At 37.5% G+C, this 15875-nt stretch overlaps 1 protein-coding gene across 1 annotated transcript in view; it reads left to right on the top strand.

Moving 5' to 3' along the window:
• The window catches only part of ush2a (Usher syndrome 2A (autosomal recessive, mild)), a 228389-nt gene that overhangs the window by 25503 nt on the left and 187011 nt on the right, over positions 1 to 15875 (top strand). Inside the window, exons 5-10 of the mRNA XM_085395310.1 lie at positions 3296 to 3431; positions 9775 to 9838; positions 10554 to 10655; positions 10801 to 10990; positions 12577 to 12791; positions 14861 to 15082. Of these exons, the coding sequence (XP_085251436.1) occupies positions 3296 to 3431; positions 9775 to 9838; positions 10554 to 10655; positions 10801 to 10990; positions 12577 to 12791; positions 14861 to 15082 (929 nt within the window). The remainder of the gene's footprint in view (positions 1 to 3295; positions 3432 to 9774; positions 9839 to 10553; positions 10656 to 10800; positions 10991 to 12576; positions 12792 to 14860; positions 15083 to 15875) is intronic.

The raw sequence follows: 15875 nt of genomic DNA on the forward strand, positions 1-15875 counted from the left end.
TTGAATGCATGTGGATGTGATGTAATGAATATTTTACAGCTGACTTTTTAAAAAACTTTTTTTGCTGATCCTTATGTTTGGTATTGGTTGCAGGTATTATATTGATATAAAATGAGAATTATTTACAATGGGTAATGTTTTTATATGACCAGAATAGCAACTTTGAGATGTTTTTTACTAGTACTTTCTTAACTGCCTTTACTTTTGTGGCCCACAGCTGCGAATTCAGCTTAGGAGAAACACTGCTGTCCACACTGTGTACTGACCCATGGCTTGGCAGGAGTGTGAAAATCGAGAAGAGCTTTAGTCAAAATGCCAGTATACAGATCACTAAAAGCTTTCCACTCAGGGTGTTTCTGGGCTTTTAGAAAGGCTTAGGTGGTACTGTTGCCAGTGGGGTGAGTTTTGCGCCATGAAAGGGCGCTTAAAACTCCCAAAGAGGGCAAAAAATAAATATCACAGTTAAAAAAAACTATTTAATAAATGTAAATTATGAAAGTCAGACTAAAGAGCTATAGAACTCTTTGATATATGTTTTAGGGGAAATATAGTACCTGGAAATCCTTTAAGGCCAACTAAACTAAGGCAATCAGTTTTACCACTGCAGTGAAAATGGGGATAATACAATGTAAAATAAGAATAAATAAAGAAAATGTGCTGTTTCTGTTTTATTATAGTTTAATTTTCATCTAACATCAACTGTGGCATTTTGATCAATGTAGCAGAAGAAGCAGTTTTCACACTGAAGGTATACAGGCCAAAAACTAATGATGCTTCTGCAGCTATAAGTAGTTGCATGGACCACAGTTGGTGCAGAGTTTGAGTTTTAATATTCAGTTTAGTTTAGGACTGAAACTTGCTGAAATCATATATCTTTACAGTTTCAGCTTTGATCTTAATGTGGCAGTTTGAGTTTGCAGGATAGGGAAATAAAACCCATAGTTATCTTTTCAACCAGTCTTTGTAACCATTTTACAATTAATAATTGTTATAGTCGAAAAATTGGTTAGTCGCTTTGTTGAATAAATTGTTATACAGTATAACCCTGGGACATTCAGTTACAGTATGATGCCAAATCAGGTAATTGCTATTCTTGTAAATACATAATTAACTAAAAATAGTAGCTGCTACTTGTGGATTACACTGTATAAATGGATATGCAAGTAGTGGCAATACCTTATGGTGCTTGTCCTCTGTGTAATAGAAAGAGAACAGGTAGAGTTTCAAATGCATCTTTCTTCTGGACACAGTCCAAATGAGACTAGTTATCAACACAAGAATTCAAGAAGTCCTTTTTCTGTTTACCCATATGCTGAAAGAACTCTGAAGTTACACTGGCTAAAAGAGACGAAGAAAGGTGGAGGAAAGGATGAGGTAAAAATACAGATGGGCAGGGAAAAGGAAAACTGGAGAAAAAGTGTTTGTGAAAGCTAACAAAGGGGAGTTGGCTGTGTTTCAAAAGGGCGCATGGCGGCTAAGGAGGATGAAGTGCTTCAGGATTCATTTACATCAGGCCTGACAACTGCCTCACATCATCCCAAGAGCAACACAGCTCTGGCTTAGAGATTCCTAAAGAGGGCCCTTCTTCTAGCTTCCTCTCTTACAGCCACGCTCAGACTTTTCTTTCTCTTCCCCCTGTCTCTTTTTCCCTCTTTTCTTTTTTTCCACTCCCTTACTCTCCTGCGCTCTCTCTTGTGCTCTCATGCGTTTGCCAGTCTTCAATCAGCTATCATGAAAGTGTCTGTCTGGGTGTCTTAACTATCCTCTGAGAGGCAGACACTTGTCTGGGCCTGCCTTCATCCCCTAAAGGCGTTTTTTGACTTGGACTTATTTCTCTCCTCACACCTTTTCAACTTCCCTAAAGAGCTGACAACAAGTGAGAACGACGGGGCAAGATAAACATGAGGGGAAGAGACAGGAAGGGAGATGAGAGGAGGAAGTCATCAAGTGAGAGGGACGAGAAAGTAAAAATGGTTTTGGAAAAAGGGTAGAAAATGGAGAAAATGAAAATGAGGTGAGGAGACTGAAAAACTGAAAAAAAGGTGAAGGAATCAAATGACCTCATGAAGAGGAGAAAGGACAAAGCAAGGAGGACCAGAGTGGAAGAGACGAGAAAGATGAAACAGGAGAAGGAGGGCTCTAGTAAGACAGAGACTGTCACGTTTATCAGTGGTCCCACAGTGTGTTTCCCAAACACAGGATTTGGAGATTGCAGTAAAGGGAGAAAGTGGGACAGGACACATTAAAGTTTTTTTGGTGAGCGGAAGAGGGGTGGGTGGGTGTGTGTGTGAGGCGGGGATGGGGGAGTGATGTCCCTTTTTTGGAAGTATCTTTCTTTTGGCCTGGGTTTGATGTGAAAGCGAACTGGTCCTGCTTTGACGGTGTTGTCTGCTGTGCAGTTTTTAATATTCATGCAGCAGATCAGGAAAGGAGAGGGGAAAGGAGTGGAGAGGAGATTTTTGGTCAAACAGAAAGCTAATTTGCAGCTGAGGCAGTTCAGCCTGAGGCACTTTCTGCTACTGGGGAAATGAGCTGGAAGATTAGCCGTATGTATAATTCACACACACGTAGTCACACACACACGCGCATAGATATGCACTGATGGTGTTTGCACACACTTTTGCACAAAGATGAACAGGCGAACACAGAGCAGCTGCCGCTTTCTAAGATGCTGTGTTACAGTAGTAACCTGCTGCTATGTCTGTACAGCTGCATGTGCCCTTCTGGCCACTCCCTGCAATAAAACTTTTAATGTGATCACTTTTGCACTGTCCTATATATAAAGCTTGGTGTAAAATATACATAGACATTATTTTAAAACATTGGTCAGTTTTCGTTTCTCAATCAAATCCTCAAGCTACTACTAGGTGTTTTTCATTTTTTTAAATATAACTCAGTTATCCGAGTCAGCGTAGTGTACTAGTCACAGTTTTGTGACACTTTTGACATTTTTGTGACCCTACCCTAGTTAATATACACCAGGGGGCTCAGATTTGCAGTTTTGTCATCTTCTACAACAAATGAAATTTAAAAAAACAAACACAACACTACATTTTCAGAAACATTTGTGGCTTTTTTCTTGTTTGTTTGTTTTTTTGTTATTTGTACTACTTGAACACTAAAGTAGCCCCAAATGAGATGGCAGTGCCAGCAGTGGCCCACAGCTTATTTAGGTTTGAAACCCCTCATACACACAGTTCACTGCACAGAGCTGTAAACATACAAGGTAAATATAAAGAATGATTTCATTCTGCTCATCAAGGATATATGTATCTCCCTTTGATGGAAATTGCAGATCCATGACAGACATGCAAATCTTTTCCTGGATGGCCTCAAAGAGGATGGAACACCATTTGACACACAACAACTGACCACCAGGCTTTCTGATGTCAGTGAGGATGGTGCCATGTGGGTGGGACTCAGCTCTAAGGGTAAATATGACTGTTTTTTGTTTTTTTAAGTATTTTGATTTGGGTTGTTTTTTTTAATACATTTTCATGAAATGCATTTGATAAATTTCTTTACTTCAGCACCACATTACAGCCAGATGTTTTAGATGCTTTACTTCCTCTGTTGTGTTGTTTTAAATGTCTATGATGTCCAAACTGTAAAAACACTGCTTTAAGAATAAAGAATAAGCTTCACCTTTATTATCTGAGCCAGTACCACCATCTGGTTTTTTTTTCAGTCCAAGAAGAGAAAAATTACTTCTTAGTTTATCATGTCAGTATATCTTAATATGGTGTCAATGACTGCTTCACCTTTATTTTCCTCCGAGCCTTTATCCTGCTTCAACTACACATCTGTGATTGATTTGTAGTGCCTCCGAGCTGTCTAACAGTCAATAGCAGAGAAATTGAGAGAAAAATGATATCCGTTCATCTCCAGGGTGATAAACGAGTGTTTTTCTTCTCGTTTATCAGTCATTGATCCGTAGTTCACAGCAGGTAGCAGCTGATCAGCTGAAGATCACAACAGAGAGGATGATCAATGCAAGTGATTGGCTTGAGGGAGTGAGAGAGAATCAGAGATGTTGTGCGTGTGGTAGACGGAGAGGGAGAAGGGTTGTTGAACCCAGAGGCTGTGTCTAGAATTCTTATCAGTGGATTGATTATGTAAATACTGATCAGATGTATTGATTAACAGCTATGTCTGTTTTTGGATGGGAAAGTACTAACCGAAAACTGTAAGTACAGCGAAAAGATCTTTAAAGGCCAACTACCAACTCAAATGTTGTTAAGGAAGTGTGATCACTTGTCAAGAAAGTCCTAAATCAGCTGTTAATAATACATTATTAATAACTTTAAGGAGCTAACTTGGTGCAGAGGTGTGAATAATATGTGTCCATATGGTACTGAAAATCTTTATCATAAATCCGTGTAATCCCTAAGATTTTCATGAAACCAAACCAAGGTTTTCCTCACTGTTCAGGGTCAGCATTTTTCATTCAGCGCATTTACATTGGCTAATTACCTTGTTTTTATAAGCTAAGGTTTTTATAATAACAATGAATCTTACTACTCTCTTTATCAAGAATTTTGGGTCGGGTTAACTAACTAACAAGTATCATTATGTTTACATAATGTTGATATCAATATGTATTTTAAGTATTAGTTCTAACAAGTTTCAGTCCTAAATCTGGTTCTAATGTAAACATATTAAAAAAGGTTTTGTTTTGGGTTTTTTTTAATATTTTATTTTTTGCTTTTAAATTAAACACAGCATGCTTATACAGATTCAACTGAGGACAATTACTATATTTAGCATTTGTGAACTTATAAGCATGAAAAAAGGAAAAAGAAGGAGAAAAAAAGAAGAAGAAAAAATTATAACAATATTAACTAACTAAAGAGTAAAATAAAATAAGAAAACTCACGCGGAGTGTGAGGCATGAATTATGATCAGTTAATTTTTAAAAATTCTAGAAATGGCTGCCAAATCGTACAAAAACTTGCCAGTTTCCCCTTTCGACCAATTTGTATCTGTTCCACCCTAGCCACAGACACCATCTCATTAATCCACCTTTTAAAACACTGTAAAAGAATACATTTCTTTGCAGCCAGCATACCCATTGTAATTATCTGTTTTTGTGAAAAGGAAAAAGATTCGATTGATGCAAATGATCCAAGTATAGCCAGTCTACCATCGAGTGGCACTTTTTTCCTAAATTGGTTTGAAAACCACGTAAAAATCTGGCTCCAAAAAGCTTTCAAGACAGGGCAATGCCAAAATAGATGTGCAAGGGAACCTTCACCGATATTACATCTGTCACATAAGGGGGATACAGAATTATAGATCCGTTAAGTTTAAGTTTAGAAAAGTGTAATCTGTGAATGACTTTAAACTGGATTAGTTTATATCTGGTGCCTTTCTGAATATTGGACAAACAATTTGACCATTGGTCCTCAGACAGAGGAACACCGAGGTCTTCAGTCCGTGTATTCTTAATTCGATCAGAATCAACTGGGATTGTAAAGCACTTTAAAATCAGCTTTCCGAATTATATCAAAGTAAGTATGACTTAGTGGCTTCAGTGAAAAGTCTGAAAAGTTTTGTTGCACAAAATTCATTATTTGAAGAAAACGAAAAAAATGTGATTGAGGTAACTGAAACTTTTGTTGAAGTTGAAGAAAAGACATAAATTTGTCATCTATATAAGTCCTCAATGCATTTCAATCCCTTTTCTCCCCATTCTAAAAACACCCTATCCACTTTACCTGGTTTAAACAAGTAGTTATGTATTATTGGCATTCTTACTGAAAAGTCAGGTAGTTTAAGAGATTTTCTAATTTGACTTAATATCTTTAAGGAGTGTTTAACAACAAAATTACGACTGATCGAATTATTAGAAGAACCCGTGTTAGAAAACAATAAGACCGGTAATGAGGCTTCAGATACTTTTGCTGCCTCTACCTGGAGCCAGATCGGAAGCTTATCATAACAATAATCAGTAGGCAAACCCCACTGCCAGTGCAATAGAGCTCTTGAATTTGCTGCCCAGTAATAATGTCTAAACACAGGAAGACCCAACCCCCCACTGGAAGTATTTTTTTTTGATATCGTCTTTGAGCTTGTCCAGCATTTCCAAAAAATTCAATTTATAGAGGAGTTTGGGATTTTTAGAGATCTTAAGGCCAAGATAGGTAAAAGATGTAGTCACTAACTTGAATGGGAGTGAGCTGAGAAACTTTGGGCATAGATTATCTGTTATTGGCATAAATTCAGATTTGTCCCAATTGATCATATATCCTGATAATTTCCCAAAGTGTTTAATGCAATTTAAAAGATTAGGGAATGAAATTTCTGGTTCGGAAAGGCAGATCAGTAAATCATCTGCATGCATATTAACAAGACTTTCAACATTCCCAAATTTAACTCCCTGTATACCAGGGTGGTTTCTTATGTTAATGGCAAGGGGCTCCAGAGCTATATCAAAAAGAAGCGGTGAGAGGGGATCCCCCTGTCTCACTCCGCGTTGTAATTGAAAGGGGGAGGATTTATCTGCGTTAGTGAGAATGCAGGACACCGGACACAGATAAATCATTTTAATCCAATCCCTAAAATATTCCCCAAAACCAAATTGTTTTAGAGTCTCAAATATATAAATGGCCTGGTAAATGGCCTGTATTTATATAGCGCTTTACTAGTCCCTAAGGACCCCAAAGCGCTTTACACATCCAGTCATCCACCCATTCACACACACATTCACACACTGGTGATGGCAAGCTACATTGTAGCCACAGCCACCCTGGGCGCACTGACAGAGGCGAGGCTGCCGGACACTGGCGCCACCGGGCCCTCTGACCACCACCAGTAGGCAAACACGGGTGAAGTGTCTTGCCCAAGGACACAACGACCGAGACTGTCCAAGCCGGGGCTCGAACCGGCAACCTTCTGATTACAAGGCAAACTCCTAACTCTTGAGCCACGATTGCCCATATAAGACCATTCAATCTGATCAAACGCTTTTTGGGCATCCAGAGAAAGTACTGCTGTTTTAGCCTCTTTTCCATAACCTGAGTAAATTGTATTTAATAATAAACAGACATTATTGAATGACCATCTACCAGGAATAAATCCTGTTTGATTAGGATGTATAATTGTTGAAATATGTTTGCTCAATCTTGTAGCTAAGACTTTGGTTATGATATTAAAAACTTGCTTGGTTGCTGCTTTCTTCTGTGTGCATATATTGGAAAAAGGAATGGTGGCAAACTGCTGTAAGCTGGTTAAGGAATGTTTGCTGTGTTTGGTATCCTGGGACTTGTAGTATTTAACATTGGCTGGTATTGCTGCAGCCAGGACTGTCACTGTTATTTAACCAGTAAGAAATTATGGACTCAGAAACGTAGTAAATATGATAATTGATGCTTTAATCTACTCTATTAAAAGACAGAGAGGAAAAACACATACCTGTTATGGCCTGTTATTAAACTGCCATCAGTTGTTATACCATAAAAACAAAGAATAAGAAGAGAAATGGCTGTAAGTAAGTTAAACACACAGAAAGAAGAGAGAGACACACAGAGAAGAGAGAATTAAGGCTTATACCTTGCATCATCCCAGTAACAATAGGAAGAGTGCTTTTCAGAGGAAGGCATAATCCCATTTCCACATGCTAAAGAAATCCTCAGCCAAAGCCTAAGGCTGCACAACCACACACTGATCTAACACACTTACATCCCATAACACTTCCTCACTTTCCTTCTGTTTTACATGCACATGCACCCTCCCAAAGCACACACACTCAAACACACAATACTGTGGTTGGGCCAAACACACCAAAGCCTCTCTGAGCAGCAAATACAAATACACATACACACATACACAAGCATTTGCACACAGACACTTTCACAGGCAAAGCTAGACATGGCAGGGGTTCTGTCGATGTTTAGAGACGTTATCCATCTTCTAAGAGTTATTGTCGAACCAGACAAAAGTTGGTTGGATACTAAAAGACTCCAGCCTTCTTTTTTGGACAGATTTCATCTTCTTATGTTCTGTCCAACATTGTCACATATGTATGGTTATGTATGGAGAAGATGATGTGTTTGAACTTTACTGTGCTTATGTGTTTGATTTCTTTGTCTTTGGTGTTCAGTCCAGTATGTCCATGTGTGTTTGATGTATTCCAGCATATCTATGCTTGTTAAAGACACTTTGAAGCTTGAGAGGCTGTGTCCACAATTTTTTAACTCTTTGCATGAGATAAAATGTTTTTTGTTTGTTTTGCCGATATTTCTGATAGAATGTATTAAATATAGTAATATCTGAGCTTTAAATTGGCAGTGAATTTAGTTCCAGTCTCACTGTTGATAAGATTTCTTCCTTCAACTTGAGCCATATGCAGGAGATAAGCAGTGAAGTTCTGCTCAGTAATAGTGCTATCTGCAGCCAGCCTGTGATGGTCTTTTCTGCTAATCTGTGTCATTGGCAGCTAAAATCATGTCTTTCTTTGCTGTAGACAGTAGAGAAAACTCCTTTGTTGCTTCTGCTGAATCTCTCTGTGTGAAACTAAACTTCAGATCACTGTGTTCCTGTGTTTGTACTTTTCAATATGAGCCATAGTTTACTGTTTGCTGACTTCTTTCTGTTTACTTAAACCATTAAGTTAACTTTTCCTCCTGTTGCTGCTTCAAAATGAAAGCTTTCTGGTTGCAAACCAGTATCCGTCGCTATGTTTGTGGAGCGTTACTAGCGTTGCACATGTGATCTACCTGATTTGGACATGGTCTCTTCCTGTTTCATGAGTAGATCAGCTTTAAATAAGCTGGGAGGAACAGTACTAACAGTTGTACTCACATTAAAAGTACTCACATCTCCTAGTCTAAGTGACTGGGAACTTAAATTTTTTTTGTTTTCTCTATTTATGAACATTTATTGTTTAAAAGTACTATTTTTTTAACTTAATTAAATTAATTTGTCATTTACAACTTTATGGCCTTACAAATATCCAGTTTTTTATAGTTCAGAAAATAATTCAAGGTGCAATATGCAACATTTATTTCCAAACATCCTCGTAATACCACGTTGTGTCTCCAGAGGTTATGGTGAGTCACTCCAGCAGTCAGTCTGGACTCTGATGAAAAAAAAGTAGCAATACAAAGTAAACAAGTTTTTCTTTTTTGATGCAGTCTATGATTTTGACCATAATAAACTACTGAGCAGTAGAACTGAAAGGTGAGACAGCTGACTAGCAATTGCTTGTTTTATGTACTCCTCGATCTGCCACCACAATCACTACAGCTACCTGCAGCAATTGTGTATCATACATTTTATTATAAAATTTATATTTTATATATAATTGCCACTTGGTTTTATATTGCACTGATTTAAGTACCTTTAAAATCAGTTGTAAAATAAAACACGCATATCACAGCAGAAGAGCTGCTGCATTGTAGCAATTAATGGTTATCTTAATATATTAAACTAAAGGGAATTATTGTAAAAAGCCTGGATACATGCTCTTAAGGTTTCCACAGCAGGTTCATACAAAGAGTGTCCAGTTTAGAGTAAACAATCATTAACCAATTAAAGCCATGCTTTAGCTTTAGCTGCTCTCTAGTGGAGACACGTAAAGACTGGCAGATGTAGTTCGGCTTGTACTGTGAACTTGGCCATTATAAGCAGCTGTGGGCAGCCTCACTTAGCTGGTATCAAGAACCTGATAAGATAATCTACTAAATACTGTGAAATCCTCTCACTCAGTGCCTTCAGTGCAAACCCATTAACACCTTCTTTATGTCATTTCCTACTCCCCTTTCATCTCTCCAGGGTCTAATCAGTTCATTGGACGAATGCAGGACTTTAGATTCTATCCTACCACTTTGACTAACAGGTGAGTTGGACAGAAGGAAGCTGAGAGACAGGTAATGACTGGCTAGTGGGAAAGGAGGGAGGAGTCATAAAATGACCACTGAAAATTAGTTTTTAGGAAAAGAGCTATAAATTATAGCACATACGAAAAGCATTCAATGTCTGTTTAGAGACTGAATAAAGAAAAAAGATTTAGAAATCGTGAGAAATACACAAATACTGAACAGATTAACATAACAAGGAAGTAGAAGTATCATAAAGTGTTAAAGTGAAATAAGGAGGGGGCTTATCATTGCATCTTAAAATCCATACTGCTTCCAGAGGATTTTCCTGAGACTTCAATACAAAGCAATTAGTCTTTTGGTTACCAGTGATGTACTCCACACAGGGAGCAGCTGACAAGATTAGAGATGCACTAAACAAAAGGCTGAAGTTTCAAATTATGGCTTTGATTAACCAGTTTAAGCTAAATGTTTAGTCGAAAGGACATTAACAGGTGCTTTGAGATTTTTTCTTAAAATGGAAATCCATCAGATTTTTGTTTTACAGCGTTAAGTATATATATAAAGCAGTTATATAGTTTAATTTAACACAATTTAATAAAGAATGCTGTTAACTTATATTTTGGTTTCAATTTTGGTTGTTTTCTTCTTTTTTCATATCCCCAGTTTAGTCTGCATGCAATGACATTCTGTGTTCAGAATTTAGGTTTAATGTATAGTTTCTTCCTTTACCAGGGAAATAGTAGAGCTGTATTCAGGAGTCCTCCCTGAGCTCCATGTCCAGTCTGAGTGTCGATGTCCTCCCACTCACCCAAGGGTGCACCCTCTAATTGAGAGGTACAGTATCACAGTTTTTATTTACTCTGTACATTTTTTCAAAACTGAATATTATAGCTGGAGTTACTTTGTAATACCAAAACTAATAATAAATTAGTTTTCCTCTATTTAAAACACTAGTTTTATATTATGCTACCGTTAACAGATATTGTATCCCCAATGCGGTTGAGGACACCACCAATGACAGAGTCTTAAGACTGAACCTTAATGCCCATCCACTAAGTTATATCAACGATCAGGACATGGGTACCACATGGGTATCTAAGATCATGACTGCACAGGAACTGGATGAAGGAGTCACTATTACAGTAGATTTGGCTAATGGACAGTACCAGGTAATGCACCTCATTTCAGCCATGAGCCCACTATGTTTTGAGAAACATCCAATTTAAATATTGTAATTTATTTGTAATTTTGGCTTCATTTGGCAAACATGAGACTGTTTTTGAGAGTTTCCCTTATTTTTCCCGTGTGACTGTACTTTTGCAGCAACTATGACAAAGACTGTACAGACATCTGCCTGCACAGAATCTATAGGCCTGGTACCAAATGTTTTTCTTTTGTAGTTTAAGACCAGACCTGCTGTCTGGCTACACTGAAAGGCTAATTCATTCAATAATTTTCATCAGGCACAGCAAAAGTATTGGATAGGTGCATCAGGTTTACTGTAAACTTATTTTTACTTTGAGATTTAGTGCTTGCTATGGATAGTCTAAGTAATGTGATGACCTTATAAGAAATCATTTTATTTGAACAGTCAACTAAATGCCATTGTTGTCTAGTATAAATTTGAAAAGCTGCAATTCAAACACCACAATATGTATCTGCACTTGCACCTGTGTGTGTGCAGTGGACAGTTCTGTCTAAGCTCTTCAATGCCACACACACAGAGGGGCAGAGAGGGAGAAAGAGAGGAAGACTGCTAGATTTTGGCTCTGTTGACGCTGGGGTTGTCAAAAGACTAATTCCTCTTCTCTCTGAACTGTGTATGTGAGTGTGGGCAGGATTTTGGGAGCTGTCCTGATGTGGTCGCCCAACTCAAGTCCCTAGATAAAAGCCACTCTCTGAGGTTTCAAGTATTTATGTTAGTAAGTGGGGTGGGTGTGGGGATTGTGCCGTAGTGGTGGCTTAGTCCACTCCCTACTGTGTAACCCAGTGTCCCAACCCACTCTGTAGTTCTAGATAACACTTAAAGAGAGACACACCTACTGTACACACAGGCACACACATGGTTTGTATGTGATAAGAGACTACTTCTGGGTGTCTTTTTGAAAAGGTGGAAGTGATGGCTGTCTATTTTCTGCTAAAGTCCTTAATTATAATTTAGATTGTTCATATTGGAAACTCAATAACGACTTTGAACAAAATTGCATTGTTTTAATCTGAACACAGATACAGATTATATTCTTATGTGAGCATGAGTTGTTGAGTTCCATGTTGCATCAGCAAACTGGCATTTTCCTGTGGTGTATTGGGGTAGCTTTGATATCTTAGTGTCTGATGGTATGTCCCAGTGGGAGGAGAAGAACAGTAGAGGGAGTAGAATGAATGACTTTACCTTGTCATGCTGCTTTTTTTTGAGGTTTGCTAACTACTTGCTCAGATGTATTTGTATTTAGCTGAATTTCCCTTTCAGTGCGCAAATTACAAAAAATGTAATTATTAACATTTGTTAAACACGATGCAACAGAGCACCTGACTAATGTCTTTTAGTGTTTCATTTGTTATCTGTGAAAATGCAGAAAATTAGTTATACCTTTTAATATAGCACGGTGCAAGATGACAGAATTTTTGTGGCAAAAACTGAGGCTTCACCGTGGTAAGCTTTGCTAAATGCTTTCAACTGTATTAGAGTCTACAAGTGAACTGGTGTTCCAAGTTGTATTCTGTTCACGTCAACTCTTACGCCTCTCTCCTTCAGGTATTTTATGTTATTGTTCAGTTTAGTGGCTTCATGCCTGAGTCAGTTGTGATCCAGAGAAGAAAGGCTGACCTCACAGACACTGAGAATAACACCAACACAGAGCAGTCATGGCTGGACTGGCAGTATATGGCCAGAAACTGCAATGTGTTTGAAATGGAGAACAATGGGCCTTTACTAAGACCGGACTCAGTCAACTGTTTGCAGCTGTCCAGGTAGGTTGGATGAAAAGTTCATATTGTTTACTATAAGGAGAGCTTTTTACAGGAAAGCTCAATATCTATTTTTAGATGTTGATAACTGAAGTGAAATTAATTGTACTGCCCACTCCTCATAAAACCCTTTGAAAACCTTCTGAACCATCATAACTGTGTCCCTTCACAGAGGTAAAGGGACACAGGACACCAGGAGGCAGAATAAAAGTCCAAAAATGTAAATCTGTAATTCAAAAGCAGGATCTGATCATATCCAAGAGATCAGTCAACATAGAAAATAATCCATAGGGGCAGGCAAAAAGCAGTCAATTAAACAGTCTAAAAGGTCATATACAAGGAGAACCCAACAAATGAAGTGAAAAACAAAACATTGACAAAAAGTGCAAGACACTGTAGCAAATCAGAAGTGTAACATAGGAGATATATATATACAGGGCCGTGTGACTGGCTAATTGAAAACAGGTGTGAAGGACAACACAGGTGAGACTAATGTGGGCCTGGCATATAGTCATAAAGGAAGGAAAATTAACAAATACAGGAAGTAAAACTGACAATTTCAAAATGAAACAGGAAGTGATGCAATAGAAACCCAACATCATGAATAGGCTCAACAGCATTATAAGTGCTTACATATTTTTTTCAAGGACTGACCACGTAGTAGTGTTGGTCCATGAAGAATGAAAGAGCGTAGACACATATTTACTGGGTTACATCACATTTAGTTCCATTTCTTTTATTATGAGCTTGATAAATACAGCAGATAACTTGTTGAATAATACACATGTAGTAAATTTAAATCCATGCATTCAAAATAAACTAGGCCATTCCTGTTTTGGGGCATTTTTCCTAGTGCACAGGAAATTGCTGGCTGGGCTAGATTAGTATATTAAGAAATACAAACACATATAAAAATACATTTTTGTATACATGTCTCACACGCTGTCAGTTGGCAGTGGATGTACAACTGGAGTTGGAACATAGTCTAACATACACCGTCGGACTAAATCTTGGCATAGCTTCTCGCATCTGGGGCTTATTTGGCATTAAACAGAACAAGCATGAATAGATCACATGTGGCCATTACTTGTTTTTTTACTTGACTTGGCAAATTATATCACATACAACCTTTAGAGTTATTCGTATTACAAAGTTTGGCATGAGATCAGTTTAAATATGTATATAACTATGTTGTTTAATCTAGTATGCTTTTATCATGCTAGATTGAATTAATCTTACAAAACATCTGAGTCCATTGGAGTGTTTGGCTGGATACATTTAGACATGCCTTAGTCAGTTTAGATAATCCTTAAATCGTGTCATTACGAACAGGTAAACAATTATTTTTCTTGATGAGACACCAAAAAAACAAAAGGCAAGTGAGAGGTGGCACAAAATGATTTTGGTAGAAACTCTGATGTGAAGTTTTTTATTAGGCATTAATGAATTGTGTTGTCATTTTGGCAATTCCTTTGTAAAGGCCTAGATTTCTTTCATACTTGTATATTTACATATCAGTAATATGCAGTTTTCTGGGTTATTCATTATCTCATTAGTAACAACTGAAATATTGCTACTAATCTACAAGGATCTCAAATACTGTAGATTGTTTAATACTAGAATTTTATGACAGTATTTTCTTGCAGCCTTCTTGTTTATTGCTATGAACAAACCTTGTCATGTTGCTGGCAACACAACTTAAAACACTGACATTCAAAGATGAAGAGCTTTTGCCCAATGCTTCTCCATATAGTGTTTACAGAAAGATTTGTAGACTTTAAAATGTAGAAGTAACTGTTCTCCAGAAGGCAGCTTTAGGATTGTACTCTATTACTTGGGCCTCAGACCAAATTTGGTGTTTGTGTTCTGTAGTTTCCTGGTAGATGTAATCAATCAATCAATCAATGATTTGTTAGTGCAGCTTTGTTTGTTAGTGATATAGATCTAAACAGTGCTTTACAGCTACTCACAAATATAAATTTTGATTATGTGATTGTGTTTTTATTTTAAAAAAAATCTAATATTTTCTTGGGGTTTTTTTTCTAATTTTGTGTAATGTTTATGTGCATCAGTGATGTGCCCTTCTCAGGAGGTAACATCACATTCAGCCTGCTGACCCCTCAGCCACCCCTGAGGCCAGGTTACAATGACTTCTACAACACACCTATCCTACAGGAGATGGTACAAGCTGCCCAGGTCAGAATACATATGAGTGGACAATACTACACCAGAGCAGTTGGAGTGAACCAGCGACATAGATCCATTGGCATCAGTGAAATCACCATCAGTGGCAGGTGAAAATTTATAAATACTTATGCAGGCAGGCTAATGGAGATCAAGTAATTATATGGATTTGTAAATCATTGGTAGAGCATAGAAACTAAATGACTGGTAAATGTGACATTTGTATGATATTTCTGGTAAGCTGGCATCACACTGAATTTAGAAGTCCTAGCATGTTTTTTGCAAATTCACAAATTAATATAGAGGACTACTATAAGTGGCATACTTCTAATTGTGATCCTGTTACATCCCAAATTTTACATACTTACGTGGCATAATTGGTTGAAAGAACTATTTAACTATCTTCCCAGTGTTTCTTTGTAAAAGTGAGTGAGAGCTTATATTATGACAAACACAGACCGCTGAGTTTCAGCAGAGCTTTCTGAGAGTAATTGTGAACACATCTCTTCATTAGACTGACAGAGTGACTGTTTTTCATGACTGTGGTAATTATAGGATTATGCAGGAGGCAATCATCTCTAACTCTTTCTCCCCCTCCCCCTCCCTCTAAGCTCTTTTAATTAGTAGCTTGTTACAGTGAAGTAGGAGAAACAGAGATTTAGCTGAAATCTCATCTGTGCATTCTTTATCTCTTCCTGTCTCTCATTCTTCTTCCATCTCTCCACTGTCATCATTCTTTATAGAGCAAGTAAATAAGTATGTTGAGAGGAATCATTTTAGCATGCGTGTTTTGTGAATGTTGGCTTTTTTAAGCCCTGTATGTTAGACTTCTCTTAGATTATTGTATTGCATTACATTGTAGCACAGACATAACAATCCTATATTACAATACATCTAAATACA

The sequence above is a fragment of the Rhamphochromis longiceps genome, linkage group LG1, assembly GCF_057381845.1.
Source record: "Rhamphochromis longiceps isolate RC_006_pf linkage group LG1, R_longiceps_female_GT1.1, whole genome shotgun sequence".
Lineage (NCBI taxonomy): Eukaryota > Metazoa > Chordata > Actinopteri > Cichliformes > Cichlidae > Rhamphochromis > Rhamphochromis longiceps.